The sequence below is a fragment of the Nymphaea colorata genome, chromosome 1 (genome assembly GCF_008831285.2).
Source record: "Nymphaea colorata isolate Beijing-Zhang1983 chromosome 1, ASM883128v2, whole genome shotgun sequence".
Classification (NCBI taxonomy): Eukaryota; Viridiplantae; Streptophyta; class Magnoliopsida; order Nymphaeales; family Nymphaeaceae; genus Nymphaea; species Nymphaea colorata.
In genome coordinates, this window is record NC_045138.2 from 33,728,471 (window position 1) to 33,746,783 (window position 18,313).

General features: G+C 40.7%; 2 protein-coding genes, 1 long non-coding RNA gene and 1 other non-coding gene across 7 annotated transcripts; 1 reads left to right on the forward strand and 3 right to left on the reverse strand.

The window, feature by feature from the left end:
* Positions 1 to 2,006: 2,006 nt before the first annotated feature.
* Positions 2,007 to 11,239, reverse strand: LOC116256127 (uncharacterized). The gene is made up of 4 exons (XR_004173059.2): positions 10,928 to 11,239; positions 10,659 to 10,718; positions 10,484 to 10,555; positions 2,007 to 2,237 (listed from the first exon to the last, which is right to left on the reverse strand). It is a non-coding gene; the product is annotated as an uncharacterized LOC116256127 (long non-coding RNA).
* LOC116256116 (probable amino acid permease 7) lies at positions 2,851 to 7,968 on the forward strand. 2 transcript variants are annotated; one of them, XM_031632334.2, is made up of 7 exons: positions 2,851 to 3,358; positions 3,864 to 4,097; positions 5,270 to 5,363; positions 5,444 to 5,658; positions 5,772 to 5,905; positions 6,018 to 6,245; positions 7,498 to 7,968. In XM_031632334.2, the coding sequence occupies exons 1-7, from the start codon at positions 3,277 to 3,279 to the stop codon at positions 7,909 to 7,911; spliced, it is 1,401 nt and encodes a 466-aa protein (XP_031488194.1). In that variant the 5' UTR covers positions 2,851 to 3,276; the 3' UTR covers positions 7,912 to 7,968. The 2 variants fall into 2 exon arrangements, with proteins under 2 accessions (XP_031488194.1, XP_049931510.1); XM_050075553.1 differs by lacking the exon at positions 7,498 to 7,968 and adding an exon at positions 6,444 to 7,462.
* Positions 11,240 to 11,870: 631 nt separating the features above from the next.
* TRNAS-AGA (transfer RNA serine (anticodon AGA)) lies at positions 11,871 to 11,952 on the reverse strand. The gene has a single exon. It is a non-coding gene; the product is annotated as a tRNA-Ser (tRNA).
* A 961-nt stretch (positions 11,953 to 12,913) lies between these two features.
* LOC116246395 (probable proteasome inhibitor) lies at positions 12,914 to 18,010 on the reverse strand. Of its 3 annotated transcripts, none has more exons than XM_031618257.2 (9): positions 17,675 to 18,010; positions 17,414 to 17,585; positions 17,163 to 17,309; positions 15,873 to 15,950; positions 14,870 to 14,950; positions 14,746 to 14,780; positions 14,588 to 14,651; positions 14,430 to 14,507; positions 12,914 to 13,150 (listed from the first exon to the last, which is right to left on the reverse strand). In XM_031618257.2, the coding sequence occupies exons 1-9, from the start codon at positions 17,844 to 17,846 to the stop codon at positions 13,090 to 13,092; spliced, it is 888 nt and encodes a 295-aa protein (XP_031474117.1). In that variant the 5' UTR covers positions 17,847 to 18,010; the 3' UTR covers positions 12,914 to 13,089. The 3 variants fall into 3 exon arrangements, with proteins under 3 accessions (XP_031474117.1, XP_031474116.1, XP_031474115.1); XM_031618256.2 differs by having other exon boundaries at positions 12,914 to 13,129; positions 17,414 to 17,606; positions 17,675 to 18,007; XM_031618255.2 differs by having other exon boundaries at positions 17,414 to 17,606; positions 17,675 to 18,007.
* Positions 18,011 to 18,313: the final 303 nt, after the last annotated feature.

An 18,313-nucleotide genomic window follows, 5' to 3' on the forward strand; every position in this document is an offset into this window, starting at 1 on the left:
AATACATCTTTTTTCATTTATTTCCGTAAGAGTGTATCCATGCCTATGGCATTGCAGGACCCTCTAATCCAAGGATTAGATTCTTAGAATTAAACTCTCAAGGTGGCTTCTGTCACAAGAACTAATTTGTGGACATGGAACCATATCTCATTCCACTACTGTGTTCAACTTATGAAAGTGGGATTCTAATTCCAGATTCAACTTGTCGACAATCAAGAAGCTGTCTCTCTCTCTCTCTCTCTCTCTCTCTCTCTCTCTCTCTCTGTCGCTGAATAGATATCATGATCATTCACTACGGCACTCAATTTCCATTTCTTCCTAAAACCAAAAACTTTATCGTGTTTCTGACGGTTCCCAATAGAAGTGAATCGTAAAAGGTTCATTATTGACTCCATGCTTTGTTCAATTTGAGGAACCACACCAAGTGGGCAGCTTCAGTTTGATAAAACTCGTTAATCATCTTCTAACTCACATTCAGGATGAACGATCACGCCTCTGGCAATTACTGCCTTTCCCTGACTGCAATAGTACTGCCACACCAGATATGCTCCCTTGAATGCAATGTCTTCAGATTCACAGAAACTGGCAACAGGTTGCAGTAAGGCCAAATCTCTAGCTATGGTCTAGTTAAGCAAATCACCAAATATGTAAGGGAGTGCTAAAAGAAAAACAGTTTACGAAACGTGAATCGTAATGACAACTAATGATGCACACCGAACAAGGACTATGAATATCACTCGAACAGGATACAGATGCCAAGATAAATTGAAGGGGCGGAGCCCGATATTTTTTTTTTCCATGGGGCATTGAGCATATAGTTAACAAAGTTATGAGGCAGTGACCTAGGTCCTGCGGGGCTGTTCTTCATTAACTAGACCCAAATCCACCAAAGTTCAACCATTAATTTAAACTTTCATAGAATGCGCTCTGTGGGACATACGCCTCACGGAGCCCCCACTTAGTATAATTAAACCAAGATGCAGAAAACCAAATTTAATTATGAAAATTTAGCTTCATTAACCACCTATATGCAGAAGTAAACGTAAACCAGAAGAAATATTCACCAGAACCAATTCTTAAAGGTAAACCAGTAAGGAAATTGGAAGAACAAAAAACTGCAGTCACCATTGCTGTCACCCCAAGAAGCGATGGTAACCAGAACTGATGCGGTAGTTCTATCCTTTCCGATGGTGACAAAAGAAAAGGAGAAGGCACAGACTGATCTTTCTAAGATGTTGCTAAGGTTAAGTATCAATGACAAAGCTGTTGAGGGAATACCACTTGATCAATGTGATAATGTGATGTCAGTGTGGCTGAAAATTCATCAGTCCGTAGTTCTACAAGGAGAAAGCACCCCTAGGGCGTAAAAATGTGTTGTGAAAGAAATACTTCAAAAGGAAAAGTGATCCTTGAGCTCACCGAGATCACCAAACCATAGATTCGATGTGATTGACAACCTGCCACTTCTAAAGGATAGAGAGTTTGAAGAAGATTACTGTAACAGATCAAGGAAATGTGATTTAAACGAAGAAAAACTACAAATTGGCCATTTGATAGTCACCAAGTGACATTTTGGAAGCAAAACGGCTACAATCAGAAAAACCAAAACATACTAAAAATTTCCCGGTACAATTTGTGAAAGAAAAACTTCAAAACTGTGCAGCTAAGGAGATGGGATTCATAAGCTCACAGAGATCACCAAACCATAGATTTGATAGGTTTGACAACCTGTCACTTCTAAAGAATAGAGGCGTTGAAGAAGCTAATTGTAATATATCATGGACATGTGATTTAGCAAAGAAAAACTACAATTTGGCACATTTAATAGTCATCAAGTGACATCTTGGAAGCAAAACGACTATTTTAGAATGTCATCCATGGACATCATGTAAACAAATATGATACTCATGGTACAATTAGAAAAACCAAAGTATACTAAAAAATTAATAATACAATCTGCAACATTTTAAAATAAAGTTCTTGCCGATATATCAACCAAAGTGGTATCACCTCCTCCGTTTAGTTCTTAGACACTTGCTGTATTCATATATAGTCCGAATATTCAAAGCTGGTGGACACAACAGATCATTTTTCTCAACTTAAGAAGACATTGAAGCCGCTGCCTCCCTTAAGTCTTACTTTAATTCATGATCATAATTTGCTAGTTTTTGCACCGCTAACAACCTTGCCGATCTTATCACCTTCACTAGTTTAGTGACGAACGAACTTCCGCCAACCTGTTAATTAGTTGAAAGGTGGGTTAATAATTCCTTTGGTTCATGGATCCCCACAAAACCCTTCATATTTTATCAATTATCACTATTGAGGGCTAATACTGCAGTACAACGAGTAAACCAATAATTGGTAAAAAAAGGATTGAATGTCGAAAGGTTATCTGTACCTACATATGCACCTTGAGCAGGGCCATTCAGTAGGTCTGCTAAACAACATAGGAAGGACAAGGAGGAGAGAAAGATACATGGCATTTGCAATATGCTATGACAACTAAAATTAGTTTAAAGCTCAACGCCTGGAAATTAGTCTACTTAGTTTACAAAAAGCGATCCGGATTTAAGAAACTTACAAGAATTAGAATTCAGGTAACTGGCCGAAACTGAATCCAAAAACAATGAATAGGGAACCATGGGAAATGGGAATTCAATCTTTTCGTCTTCGTGACTCCAAAAACAAGCTCAAGGGAAACTTTTTGCAAAAAAGGATTAATAAGAATTTGTTTTTCATGCTCAATGCGGATAAGTAAATGACAGTACTTTACAATTTTCAAAGATAAAACTTCCAAAAAAAAAAAAACCAAATTTTCAGCCACGCCTCTGAGGCGGGCGTCGGGGGACATTCTTCACCTGCAATCATACGCATCCAAACATTGTTTTTTGGACCTCCAAGTCTTGGATGGTGACAAGGACAGTTAGCTTATCCACGCTTTCGAGATGTGTTTCGGACCACAGGCCAGTAGAAACATGGGGACTCTCTGTTCAAAGATCTTCTGAAAAATTTCAACAGGAATCCAACGGCTGATAGCGAAACTCCATAAACTCTCTTACCTTCTTCTGAGATCCCGGCAGAAGATCGGCCCCCTGCTCCGGTGGTCAACTTATCCACACCCAAAACCACCAAACGCCGCCTTTTTTTTTTTTTCCGGTGGGTGGCTTCTTGAGTTCTTTGACTTTCGAAAGCCTGACCCTGAAATATAACCACCTACTCTTCTGCTTATTTATAACTGAGACGCTCAGGCCCCCCACTCGGCAGCTGAGAAAGATGGAGATTGAAGGGAAGAGTGCTGACGCGGAAGTTGCTGCTAAATATTTTTCAGAAGATGGCGAGGAGTGTAAAAGAACTGGTACTTCCTTCTTCTTTTTTTTCTGTTCTGCTTGACATGTTCGATGTCTTCCATTGTTGCGGTGATGCTGAACTATGATGAGGCAATCCGCCATGTGGAATCCTGGAATGCATTTGGTCTATATTTAGTCAAAATCGCTTCCTCTTGGCTCTTAGTAACAAAATGGACCGATTTCCAATCTATGTAAATGCTGTAGCATCTATTGTATATGTGTAGATACGACTATGTGGGGTTTCTGTGCAACTCGAATTCCCCTTCTTGAACTCTACTTTGGCTTAACATCACTCACCACTCTCTGCACCCCTTTCTTCTTCTGTAATTGGCAGCAGGGGCTTGGCAGACATTGAAGGCATATACTTTTTAACTTGAATGCCTTGTGTCTGATCCGCTAGCTAGTTCACTTAACGCCACCGTCTTCATTAACTTGCCTCGCTGATTAATTTTCAACGGGATGAGTTTTAGTACTGTTTAAGCTCTCACTGACCGTGGAGGTCTGTCTTACCAGGTACTTTGTGGACATGCATCGCTCACATAGTCACTGCGTTGATCGGCGCTGGGGTGCTGTCACTGCCATGGAGCGTAGCCCAGCTTGGTTGGATCGGAGGCCCTTTAGTCATGGTGATCTTCGCATTCATCACGTATATATCTGTTCATCTGCTTTCAGATTGTTACAGATCTCCCGACTCTGTCACTGGCAAAAGAAACCGAACCTACATGGACGCCGTGCGCGTAAACTTAGGTAAATTTGCTCATCTCTCTCTTGATTCAAGTTCATGTGAATTTAGATCATCCATTCCATCGTTCCTTACACTGACTATCATATGTATGAGAAAAAGATAAATTACATTGAAATATCCGGCAAATTGTGAGTGCTACCGACATTTAAAACGGAGAATGTCAGTGAACAGGAAAACATAGGCAAATTCTGTGACGATAATGAAAGTTTGCCAATAAGCTAGTGTCATGATAATGATAGTGATGATGGATGATGACAATGTTGTGGCTGTGGAATAGGTAAATCATTCGAGTCATTATCAGAGCACATTATAAATGTTTATTAATGTTTTTCTAAAGTTGTTGTTCCCGTGTGTAGATCCAAAGATATACCAACATGCGCACACCCCCTTGTGGAATACCATCAATGGTTGATCGAGTTCTCAGTATTTAATTAGATGAACAGAACACCAATCGAGGACAACCACACATGTCATGTGCGCTTGAATTTAATATAACGTATATGAATCAGTACTACGAGGCCGGCGTGCCATTATTTTATCGTTGACAATATCAAATGAGCTGTTTCTGATACATGCCAAGCCTACACGACCATGGTTCTAATACGAAAAGAAATGCAAAGTAATTAATAAGATCGATGATCTTGCAGTAGTTGATCATGCGGGTCTGCATATCCTCACCTGTCAACTCATGGCCACCTTTTAAGGAAGCCAGAGGAGTTGGCATGGCAGCTTAACTCTCTGGTTTTCGTCCGTTTCAGAAACAACGGGCCTGGTGATCATCTGCGTATCCGCTTTCTGACCTGTTGGACTCTTCGACAATCCTTTGAACGGATTCTGCCTTTTGTGTTGTTCGTCAACCACGAGCCCCACCCGCCTACTTAAAAATATTCTTCTTATTGATAAAATGTCGGCGATATATATACATATAACAAGATGGGTAGTGGGACATGAGTCGGTAAGTTGTTCGAATCGAGGCAGATTGAGGCGCTACTGAGTTTGGAGTACTTGGAGGTGTCATGTTTTCAAAGTGAATTTGGTTCAACTAGCTTTTTATTAACGTCAAACGTGAAACAATTTGATTAATCATCTATTTTTTTCTCTTCACTGCACTTTCAATGTTCATGAAATAGGCACGGGTTCCTCATTTTCTTTTCTTAATTGTGTTAATTTTCAGGGAAGAACCAGATATGGGCATGTGGGCTACTGCAATATCTGTATATGTATGGGATTGCTGTAGCCTATGTCCTTACTTCTGCAGGGAGCATGAGGTCTACATAAACTCTCTCTTTTCTTTATTTGTTTCTCAAGCTTATGTGGTTCTGAAGTCAATACAACGTGGCTGATGCAGGGCTATACGGAAATCAAATTGTTTTCACTCGAATGGGCACAATGCTGATTGCCAGTTTGGGAACACTTTCTACATGATCTTGTTTGGGGTGATTCAGATATTGTGCTCCCTCATCCCAGATTTTAACAACATGAGTTGGCTTTCTGCTGTCGCTGCAATCATGTCTGTCTTCTATTCTACAATAGGATTAGGCCTTGGAATTGCTAGAGTAGTAGGTGGGTTTCAAGTTTATGAGTATAGACACATGTATGCTTTTCTTTGCCCAAGTCGGGCAATGCACAGCCTTAGTCTTTCCTTCTGCTGAAAATTCAAAAATGATGTGTTTCAGATAATAAACGAATTTATGGGAATATTAGAGGAGTTCAAACGGCTACCACAGCGCAGAAAGTGTGGAGGGTCTCTCAAGCAATTGGTGACATAGCTTTCTCTTTCCCTTACTCTTTCATCCTCCTAGAGATTCAGGTGAGGACCCGAACTTGTGCTTCAAGTCAATTGATCAAGAACTTTTATTTCATCGTCACTAGAAGTCCAGATAAACATGCATATTGACATGCTGTAAACCAACTGATTGTAGGATACCCTGAGGTCCAAGCCTCCGGAGAACTTAATAGTGAAGAGAGCATCGATTGTCTCCATTTCCATAACAGCATTGTTCTATCTTTCTTGTGCCTGCTTCGGTTATGCAGCTTTTGGGGACGACGCACCTGGAAACATTCTCACTGGGTTTGGATTCTATGAGCCATATTGGCTCATTGACTTTGGAAATGCCTGCATTGTGTTGCATCTTGTTGGTGGTTACCAGGTGAAGTACTTTCTATCACCTACCCTAATTTGCTTCTAAAGTGGTATTCCTTACTGATGCTCGATCATGAAAGTAGGTAGTTTTACAGAGAGGGGGACAGGGCAAAAGTTAAGCGGCCATCTGGTTTTGCTTTTTCTTTTTTTAAAAAAAAAAAAAAACTTCGCTTCTTATTTCGTCTGTCAATTGTACAATTTGCAGGTATTCAGTCAACCAGTGTTTGCGTTTTTTGAAGGATTAATAGAAAAAGTTTTTCCCAAAAGCATGACGTTCCTAAAAAAGAACTACAGTATTTGCCTCCCGTGTTTGCCAGTTTACCATTTCAATCTAATCAGGCTGGTCTTTAGAACCCTGTATGTGGTCTCCACAGTTGCACTGGCCATGTACTTTCCTTACTTTAACCAAGTGTTGGGCATCTTAGGTGCCCTTAACTTCTGGCCTCTGGCCATATATTTTCCAATAGAGATGTACATGGGGCAGAAAAGAGTGAGATCATGGAGTACCAAGTGGGTGGCCTTTGAGGTGTTCAGCATCTTCTGTCTTCTCATTTCATTGTTTGCCCTGATTGGCTCGGTTGAAGGACTTGTAAGAGCCAAACTTGGTTGGGCTTCATGATGTGAAATCTTAGTGTAATTATTTCAAATAAATGTTAATGAGGTCATTTTTCAAATAGCCAATGGTGCCATTTGATATAATTTTATTGTGTGTTCCAAGGGGCAGATTCATGAAACACTTTGTGAGTGTTTTGGCTGTCAAATAATATTTCTGTTTGACAATGAGAATGGTTTGTCATTGGCCCATGAATCTACCTCACAATTAAAACAAATTTATGGAACATTTTATGGTAGGCCTTGATGAATCTCCTCAATATTTAAAGTAGATCTGTGGAATCATTTCATCGGCTCCCTCTCTATCTTTTTGTCTCCTGCTAGTCTTGCTTTTTGTTCTTGTTCTTCTTTTTGCATGTTTTATGTTCTTGTTTTCTTTGCTAATTTTTCTCCTATTTTTTTTGCCCTTGTTAATATAATCTCTGTTAATATAATCTGGCAATAATCCGGCTAAGCCCCGAGAGAGACAGAGCCTGAAAGAAACCACGTTTACTATCAATCTTAAAACTGGTTAATTTTGAATTTATGAAAGAAACCAGCCGACAGGCGTGCATTCTTTTTGCTGTTTTTAGCTTATTCTTTTTCCTGTTTTTAGCTTACCATCAATGTTAATTTCATAAGATGAATTTTTTTTTTTTTTTTTGCAGGTATACAGTCAACCAGTGTTTGCATTTGCTGAAAAAGTAATAGAAAGGATGCTCCCCAAAAGCATGACGTTTCTGAGGAAGGATTTCTGTATTAGCGTACCACGTCTGCCAGTTTACCATGTCACACTACTCAGGCTATGCTTTAGAACCCTGTATGTTGTCTCCACAGTCGCACTGGCCATGTACTTTCCTTACTTTAACCAAGTGTTGGGCATCTTAGGTGCCCTTAACTTCTGGCCTCTGGCCATATATTTTCCAATAGAGATGTACATGGTGCAGAAAAGAGTGAGATCATGGAGTACCAAGTGGGTGGTCTTTGAGGTGTTCAGCATCTTCTGTCTTCTCATTTCATTGTTTGCTCTTATTGGCTCAGTTGAAGGACTTGTAAGAGCCAAACTTGGTTGGGCTTCATGATGTGAAATCTTAGTGTAATTACCTCAAATAAATGTTAATGAGGTCATTTTTCAAATAGCCAATTGTGCCATTTGATATAATTTATTGTGTGTTCCAAGAGGCAGATTCATGAAACACTTTATGAGTGTTTTGGCTGTCAAATAATATTTTAAGGTCTCTTGACAATGAGAATGGTTTGCCATTGGTCCAACCTCACAAATAAGACAAATTTATGGAACATTGTATGATAGGACTTCTTGAATCTCCTCAACAGTTAAAGTAGATTTATGGAATCATTTTCTAGATTTCTACTTTAAGCCCCTTCGCTTCGAGCCCCGTTGCCAGATTTTCACCTCTCCTCCCTTTCTGTCTCATGTGCGATCGCTCTTGAGCTGCCTTTCCTGCACCAAGAGATCAAGAATGTTGTCTGAGCCCTTGGCTCTGGTAAGGCGCCCGGCATTGATGGCTTTCCTATTGAATTTTTTTGTACCTTTTGGGAGGTTTGTACCGCTGATGTGTTTGAGTTTTGTGATGAATTTGCCTCCAACTCCGTCTTTCAGGAATTTAATCAAGCCACCTATGACTTGGTGCCTAAGCATTCTAACTTTACGGACGTCACTCACTTTCGCTCGATCTTCATCTTAGACACTCCTTACAAGATTATTGCTAAGTTGCTTTCCTTACGGCTTGCGCCTGTTATGTCGTCTATCATTAACCTCTTCCAGGTTGCTTTCATCAAGGGTCGGTGTTTAGAGGACGTTGTGGTCCTCGCCAATGAGGTTGTTCATTCCCTATACTCTCTGTGTCTTCCTTCCTTCATCCTTAAGTTGGACATCTCTAAAGCTTTTGATTCGGTTAGTTGAGAGTTTCTTTCTGACCTCCTCACACGCCTTGCTTTTGGTCCGTCGTTTAGGCAATGGATCCTTTCAATTGTCACTGAGGCCCAACTAGCGGTCTCCTTCAATGGGTTGTGTGGCGATTTCTTTTGTCTAGGTCGTGGCCTTCGTCAGGGTTGTCCGTTATCGCCGTTGCTCTTCAACTTAGTTGTTGAGTGCTTTTCAGCTTTATTTTGTCACGTTGCGGTCGTAGGCTTCCTCACTCCGCACTCACTCCCCCACTTACAGGCTCTCTCCTCCCTTTAGTATGTTGAGCTGATGATTTTTTCCTGTTTGGCGCTGCTTCCCGCCAACAGATTGTAAGAACTTGGCTTATCCTTCGGGTTTTTGAGCTCATTTGGGTCTTTCTATTAAATGTCACATTTCTCTCATTCGCGCGGATCCCACCACGATGATTATTGCGGAAGTTTGCTTTGGGTGCAAAGCTACTGGTCTTTCTATGGACTACTTGGGTCTTCAGTTTACGTTGTCGTCTCATGCACCCTCCTTTTGGAATGGAATGGAGCAGAAGCTTGTTGATCGCCTCTAGTGTTGGCAGGAAAAACTGTTTTCTCTCCTAAGTCGTATTACTCTTGCTAAGCATTGTCTTGCGTCTGTCCCTCTCCATGCTTTTGCGGTCTTTCGACCTCCTGTGGCTGTTCTGAAAATGTTTGACAAGATCATTTCTAAATTTATCTGAGATGGTGACCGACCTTCAGATCGCCTTGCGCATTGGGATGTGGTTGCCTTTCGCGTCTTCTTGGGGGCGTTGGGATTACCAACCTTACTCGAGCTTGTGAGTCTTCTCTGTGTTCTTGGTGGTGGCGTCTAGCAACTAAGCACTCTCTCATCACTTTGTTCATTTGCTCCAAATTTGACATGTCTTTCCCTAGTGATTGGAATACTTCCATCTCTCACACCTCTCCCTCTCAGTTTTTGTGCAATCTGCTTTCTGCCCTTCCTCTCTTCCTCCGCCTTGCTAACCTTCCATCGTTCGCATCCCCATCTTGGCCTCTTTCACCTTCTCATGAATTCACTTTTTCTTCTTGCTACCTGGCTTCCTTTGGTTCTTCTGTGGCGTCGCTCCCACCCTGATCCCTTTGGTCCTCTGGCCCTTCTCCTTGTGCCACTGCTTTTGTTTGGCTTCTTCTTACTGACCACATCAACACTTTTGACCACTTGCAGCGTCGGCTTAACTAACCAGTGTCCCCTTAGTCTCGCCGCGACTGAGTCTCGGATCTACCTTTTTACTTTTTGCTCTTTTTTCTTTAGTGTTTTTGCCTCCTCCTGGCCTTCTCTTGTTAGTAGCCTTCCGGACCCACCCCCATTCATCTTTTTTTTTTTCTCTTCTGTCCTTCTCCCCTCCTTACGGTTTCTTGGGGTTGTGTCTAGAAGTTGTGGCTCATTTCAGTTTGGTGGCGCATTTGGAAAGAGCGCAACAACAGGGTCTTCAAGAGTACCTTATCTTCGTCTGAGTCTCTGGCTCGTCTTGTGCAAGCAAAACTTCATTATCCAAACCTCTTCCATAAATATATTTATGTCCATGCTAGTGGGAGTACTGATCCGTCAATGGTGTCAAATGATATCTTGTAACGGGCCAATGTCAATGATTTGGATACTATCTTCTGACTCCGTGCATAAGGGTTTTGGTGAGAAAGTCTCTATCCAACTAGTGATCAAATTCAAATTGGACATGGAATGCAGATTCCACTAAATACCTGAATGTGACTATATATGAAAATTTTGAACTTGGCGTCTTGCATCTTCAAGATATGAACTAGTCGCCAACCCTACAAGCAAAAGCAACAATTCTCAATAGCAGTTCCGCCATCGAAAAACCCTAGTTTGAGAATGCCCAAAAGAAAATCAAGAAAAATGAAGTGGAAAGAATACTTGATCTGAAGATCGAGGGGCGCGCTTTCCGCTCCCGATCGCCGGTTGGGACTGCGTCCACTGTAAGCATGTCGCCAAGAGAAAAAAAAAAAACTCGGGATACGCATACAAACAATAAGCATGATGTAGGAAACATGAGAAAAAAAGAAAAAAACTCGCCACTTTTCCACGGAATTGGAAATCAGAGCAAGAATTCCGAAAGATTAAAGCCCGATAATTAGATTTCACCGTGGTTATCGTTGCTAAGCCTAGCAAGAAAAAAGGCATACCTTCACATTCGAGATGAACTTCACCGAGACGACTTGGCAGCTTGATCTCGCCCTTGCAAGCCCTAGCAGACATCACCGTCGGCGGCAATGTTCCTCCCGTAACAGTCTCATTCGATACAAACGATCTGACGCACATAATTTGATCGGTCTCCACTCAACACAAGCGGAGATCAAGAATCGAGGAATGAGTCTGAAAGCGAGCAATCGGCATCAAGGCTACTACTGGAACGGCGTCCGGGGAGAGAGAAAGGGACACCCCATGATCACACTAAGATGCGAAAAGGGCTGCGGCAAAAAGCTTTCAAGAATCAAAATCCTTTTTTCTTCGTTGGATGACGACGCGGTGCATGCGGGGCTCATGGTTTGATACAAGTGGGTCTGGCGGGTAGAGAATATATTGCAAATGAATTTTTTTGAATTTGTGTTTTTCCCATGACTTCGGTTGCATCCAATTATTTAACTGTTTCAATTTTCGTGATCCAACCGCAACTTATCCAAGTCAGTGAAAAGAATATCCAACAACTCACTTTACATTTACTTTTTCAAAACATTTTAAAATCTCTATGATAGAGGTCATTGGCACCATTGTTTCGGGTGAGCGAGACTTATTAATCCCTGGTCCTGAGTCGGTGTCAACGATACAACGGTTGGTAAAAAAAAAAAAAAAAATGCATTGATGACCCCTGATGGTTATGACTAATACTGCGCGCAATCCCCATTTATTCAAATTGGGAGTCAATAAAGAACGAAACAGTGGAAATTATAAGAGGTCAGAACTGAAGTTAGAGATGCCTCACCTCCTGCTCCCGTGCGGGGACGTGGAATCTTGGAGAGTGTTGCATTTACGTTGCGCTTCCATGTATTTTATATTGTGGACCGATAGCATAATTCATAATGCGATGGGGCCACCATCAAATGGTGGAAAGTAAAATGGAACAAAATGCGTGGACGGCAGGATTCGAACCTGCGCGGGCAGAGCCCACATGATTTCTAGTCATGCCCGATAACCACTCCGGCACGTCCACATAGCGCGTCCATTTTTGTCATATGCAGTTACTTATCTACTTTTGCTCTTATTGAGTATTAATTCCAAAGGGAAAGGAAGACGCTTTTCTCCTGCATCTCGACTTCTAGACCACCACCTTTGTCTTCCGTATATAGTAGAGGTGAAAAAAAAAAAAAAATCTGCTGCTTAAAACCCTTAACCCCATTGGAAACAGGATTTCTGCTCTGCCAGGCTAAAAACACCACCCAATGCTACAAAGCACCAGCCGGTCCAAGGGAGCAAGTCTAATGTAATTCCCCCAAAAAAAATTATGCAATTACGTTCTCCGAATCAAACGTCCTTTTTCTAAATTTGTAACTTCATAAATGCTGTTTGCATGCTTTAAAACCTCCATGTCATTCTTCAACTAGTCTTTCTCGACTGAAAGATTCCAAATTTCCGAGGTGATAAGACGGGAAAAGTTAAATCCCACTTTGTAAGTTCTGGTTAAAGTTGTGAAAAACAAATAGATAGTTGTGTCAAAAGCACGGACGACATGTGTATCACTCCCCCTTCTCATCATTTTTCATCTTGTGAACAAAGACACGTAACAACCGACTTAATTGACTTTGGTTTCACGTCATTCATTATTTTTCTTTGTTTCGCCTTAAGGTCCGGTGAATACCTGAAGACCAAAAGAATCTAAACCGAAATGCCAAACAAACCTGACACAGTCACACTCGATGAATTCTTGACGCGCGAAATTCATGCATTAGATGGTGGAACAGACGGTACAAACTTCAAACCATATTTTCGTTCGTTTTTTCTTTAAAGCCTAAAAATGTAATCGCCGTCTCTTTGCTATATTTTATAGAGAATCGTACAAGAATTTTTTGTTGCCCCCATTCTCCAAGTTTCTGGGAAATCATACGCAATGACCTGTAAATCAATCTCATCTAAATGAAAATTTGACCAAACCATCCATGCCGAGTCCACCTCAATATTCAAGATATTGGAACTCCAAATTATTATTAAACGTATTTACAAGTAATAAGTTCTATATGTATCCTGTAGCACAAAGCCTCTCGACAACTTCCGTGAAATGTATCTATAAGCTCGTCAACATAATCCACATCACTCGCGTGAAAAGGAACATAACAAGAAGTCCTCTCTTTCATCAGAACGGAGAGAAGTGCTGCAGATCCGGGTGTACATTGCTTCCAGGCCGCCGCGGGTTCCTATTAAAATTGCCAAGAAATTTCGTAAGACAAAATAGAAAAAGACGAAGGAAACATATTGAAACGAGAAAGACAACTCATCTTCCACCGCTTCGTGGATCCGGTCATGCATACTTACAACTACATGATGATCCCCATGGAACCAAGAGAGCATAACAAGCCTACTTATAGCAAAGGTCATGGTCTCCATGCCATTAAAGAATCTCATTTGAATATTTCAACGTGGTAGACCTCATATAAATTTGCAAAGGGACAGAATAGGATAATAAAACAAGCAAGTTCAGGAAGCCCAGATACCATGATGACCAAGGTAATAAATACAAATTGATGGCAACTAAAAAAGAAGCATTCGAAGGAGTTACTACTTACTACTATCATACAGCATTTTAATGTCACAGTACAAATATGCACTAGAGCAGATCATGTGGGATACTAATCAGTTACTTGGGAAGGGTGAACTAGCAAGCAGCATGTACCATGCCACTAACAAAATGTCTTCCCTGGATGAATTTTCAGTAGCAACCTGAATCTCTTTCATCTGAACTGATTCCTCTCTCTTCATCACATCCTCCTCAATGGACCCAATTTTCAAGAGGGACACTGACTAGAGGGCAATCTTCAAACTCAAGTACCCCCCACCCCCTAACAAGACCTTCAAGGCTGAAGGTAGTGCCTTAAATGCTGACCAAGTTAAACAGACAAGATGGTTATATATCTCTTTGGCAAGGGTCCAGCAAGGGTTGCCAAAGGCTAAGCGTAGTATAACCAATAAGTTTTCAGGTCCAACTTTCACTGTGTCACGTGAAAGAAAAGGCCCACAGTGTCATTGAAGCTCATTGCGTGAAGCTCTTTAATCTAATCAGGTCTAGATGATTAAAGGGCGTTGGAATAACAAAAGAAAGAGGAATGATTTGTCTCTGTTTCCAACCTCCATGGGACATATCCAACGTTACATACTGACGACGGAGTCAACATGCAGAACAAGAGACTGAATGCGAATCCTAAATTTTTCAACCTGATTGGTCAATAAATCAGTTTGCTGACAAAATAAACTTCTAAAGAAAGTTCAATTTCGAACCATGATGAAAGAATGCTTTTGTCATTGCCATGCCCTTCAGCAAAGCCAGTTCTAATGGAACAAATCACGTTATGTTTCCACTCATGCACCAAAATAACATCCGTCCTTAAAAATAATTAAGCAGCCACACTTTTCAAACACCCCAATGCATTCATCACCATTCAACGTTCATGGATACATTTTTACCAATCCAAGACATACCTCACAAAACGACTCGGTTCAAAACCGGGAACATCAGGAGGACCATATGGATCAAACCGTGCTCCAGGCGGCACAAATCTATGAAGAACAGAACAGAATATCAGCATATTCACAATAGTGGATATCCTATCAAAAATTGAGAGAAGGATAAAGCTTACGGCACTCCGCCAGACATAGGATCAGGATCTCCATGTATCCCGTTCCAGCGTGGATCATTTGGTCCTGTTAAAACAACAAAAATTAGGTAGTAGTTCAAGATTAACTTCTTAAGTATAGGCATATTCCTAAAGATCACATTGGTTCATGTGGTACAGACCTAAAAGCATTCCTCCATAACTCCCATAAGTATCCCTGGATAAAGAACAGAAAAAAGAAAAAAGTTCTAACAAATTATGCTCATTTATCGAGGAAAAATGACATATAGTGGATGGAACTAGAACCTGGCAGGATACATGCCAGCACCAAGACTTGGATAAAGATCGTTAGCTCCAAGAGGTGGGATTGGTGGGGCTGGAGCAGGTCTACAGATAAATGAACAAAGGATCATCTCATGTCACAAGTAGAAAAACGAAAAGAAAAATGGAGAAGCAAAAAAACTTGCTCTAAACATATAAAGGCAAAGAATAGGCAACAACCATAGCGCCCGCCAACAATTAGATAAGAGCACACAAACTGGAAAAAAAAAAGTTTATTCTTTCCAAGACCCAAAAAGGAAACTGGTCAAGCCTAAACGACGACGGTATAATTTTCTAGTGAGAAGCTAATCTTTGTCAACAGTTATAGCTACCAGAAATATATGTTGAACTGAAGACAATAAGAAGTTTAAGAAATATATTCTGCAGAAAAATGTTAAGGCACATCCATTAGTGACAAAAAGTAAAGAGTCAACCATCAAAAGATTTATTTGAGGCTCCACCCAAAAATAGTGCAAATAGTCAACCACAAAAACTAGATTGATCACATGAGAAACTCAGTGCTAGAAGTTCTGGATGGTGGAGGAGATTAAGGAAATTCAACCTTGTATTTAACTGTCAATGTTTGAAAGAAATGCAACATATGCATAAGATATACGAACAAACACACAATTGTCACCAGGGTGCATGGATCTGCATTGTCCTCCAACCAGTTAAAGCCAATCAAGATCCAGCTTCAACATTTATTATCACTGCTAGACACTAATAAGACAAATCCGGCTCCACTCACCCCCTTTCCTCTTCGCCAAAAACATAATGAAAAAAGACAGATACAAAAGTAAATGAAGAACACAAGAAAGCACCATCCAGAAGAACTTAAGAAAAGAAGGAAAACAGATCTCATAGAGAAAAGGAAATGTAAGACAATGCCAAATGGCCTCAAAATTTACTTCAATATCATCAAGTTTGCGAAATAGGATGAGAGATTCACATCTAAGTTGCAATGAAAATAAAGTTTATATCAGACTACCTTATCGAAGTTGTACCAGGCTCTCGACCAAACCCAATATCAGGTTGCCCTTGACCATGTTCTTCCCCTATCTGTAATCTACATGCAAGCACATAATTGGATTCAGACAATGAGAGAGAAAAGCTCATTGTTTTTCAAATAACCAATAATATCAAACAAGCCTGAATAAAGAATTTTAGAGGTATAATCATATTTATCATATGACAAATCTAATGAATAATTTCTTCTACTAGCACCTTCATATGCATTCAATCTCATTTATGAAATGATTTAAATGATTAATCTTTTCAAAAAAAATCTTATTGCATCATGCCTTCCATTTGAAACCTCTTAATAATAAAGAGAAAGAGAGAGAGAGAGAGCCAAGTGACACAAAGTTGCTATTTCGTTCTTTTATTCTCCCGACCTGGCTTTATTACAATTTAATCTAGAAATTAAACCCAAATAATAATGTCAGCAGGTTAATGAGTTTATAATCCCCTAAGTGACTAATTTCATAGATAAGCTGTTGAAAGGATAGGAAAATCTTAGTCAGCGACTCAGGAAACAACTACTAGCTCAATTCAAAGACCAAATACAAAAATAGCAACATAATAATGAGCTCGACATATTGTTCCACCTAGATCATGCCCAACAAGAAGATAAATCACATGCTAGAAGGAGACCAATAAAAGGATATAGCAGGTTCTTACTCAAACAAGCCACTTCTTGGCTCCCAATAATTACTTCTTACAATATTCATTCATTAGGGAAAGGATCACTTCACAGACCTCGTCTCCAGTTCAAGCTGAAACATGGGCCCCTACATATATGGAGAGGCGGCTTGGACGCCAAAAAGGCTAATCTTCTGCAGCGGGGAGGAATCCAAGAACCCTATCTAGATTCAGTCGTCAAACTGATCTTGATAACACAAATTAAGATGGCAAGACCCGTGTATGAAGTTGAAGCTTTTTCCATGCATTATCCAATAATACACATCAAACATCAATTGAGCAAACACTAGAATATGACAGTTTATGGTCTGACAAAGATGAATGTCACAATCGAACTAGCCTATGGCATCTTTGTTGCTATCAAATTCGATAAGTTGCTTCCTCTGTGATGCAGCATTTTTTTCATCTCATAGCAGAAGAATACCCATTCTTGTAGCTGATTAAAAGAACTAATATTTCTCGCATAAACAAATTCTCAATACAATACTCGCAAAGGATTTCATATCAATTCAGGGATTGTCGAACTATCAATTTAATGACATCTCAATTAAAAGTAGAGCTAGGATTTACACCACACCTAGATTTTGATGAACTAGATCCCTCCTCTGGCTGGTCCTCAAGTTTCGACAGAATAGAACCATTGATATTCTTAACAAACTCGGGCAGATTCTTATAAAGTTCACTATAGTTTGCTGAAGAGCCATCGCGGACGTAGTCGCCAACCCTACAAGCAAAAGCAACAATTCTCAAATAGCAGTTCCGCCATCGAAAAACCCTCGTTCGAGCATGCCCAAAAGAAAATCAGGAAAAATGAAGTGGAAAGAATACTTGATCTGAAGATCGAGGGGCGCTTTCCGCTCCCCATCGCCGGTTGGGACGGCGTCCACCGTAAGTATGTCCCCAAACGCCAAGCATTTGACCAACACCGTCTTCTTCCTGCCTTTGTCATCGGTTTTCTTGTAAAGGAACCCATACGAGTCCTCCAGTTCGTTCCACCCCTCTGTTCCCACTTCCTCTTCACCTAATCAACCAGGAAATGCATCAAACAGAGAGAGAGAGAGAGAGAGAGAGAGAGAGAGCATCACCTACCGATGGAAAGAAGCGAAGAAATTTCACCGAGAGCGGATTTCCCGGCAGCAGTAAGGACATAATCGGCTGAGAAGAAGGAGGCGTGCACCAGGAACGCCACCTTGTCGTGGTCGTTCCGGAACGACGGCCGGGACGCCCTTATAACCGCCATCACCGACTTGTCGCTCGCCATGTCACCTTAGTGACTCTTCTTCTTCCTCTTCTTCCTCCCTCTCTACCCCTCTCGACTGATCGATGCCAACTCGCAGAACCTAGATAACAATCCAAGAGAGCCTCGTGCCGCCTTCCCTCTTTCCCTGGATGTTCAATCTTAGCTAGTCAAACCGGAGACGTGTCTTCTCGAAGCGAATCCATAGATAACTTGCACATAAATCCGAAGTGGGACTTTTAAGATCCAGGTCTGGTTTTATGTGTGACCCGCTTCACAACGATAGTTCCAGCAAACGGACAATCTGAAAATCAAACTCAAGATTTAATATCTCTCAAATCTATAGACTGAAGATTTAATATCTCTCAAATTTATAGATTTCAAGTCTCAAGGGGTAATTGGCAAAAATTTTGAATCTTAAATATAATTTAAAAAAAAATCTAAAAGGTCATTTTATTGTTGTTGTCCACTGAGATAGGACAGACAGAATG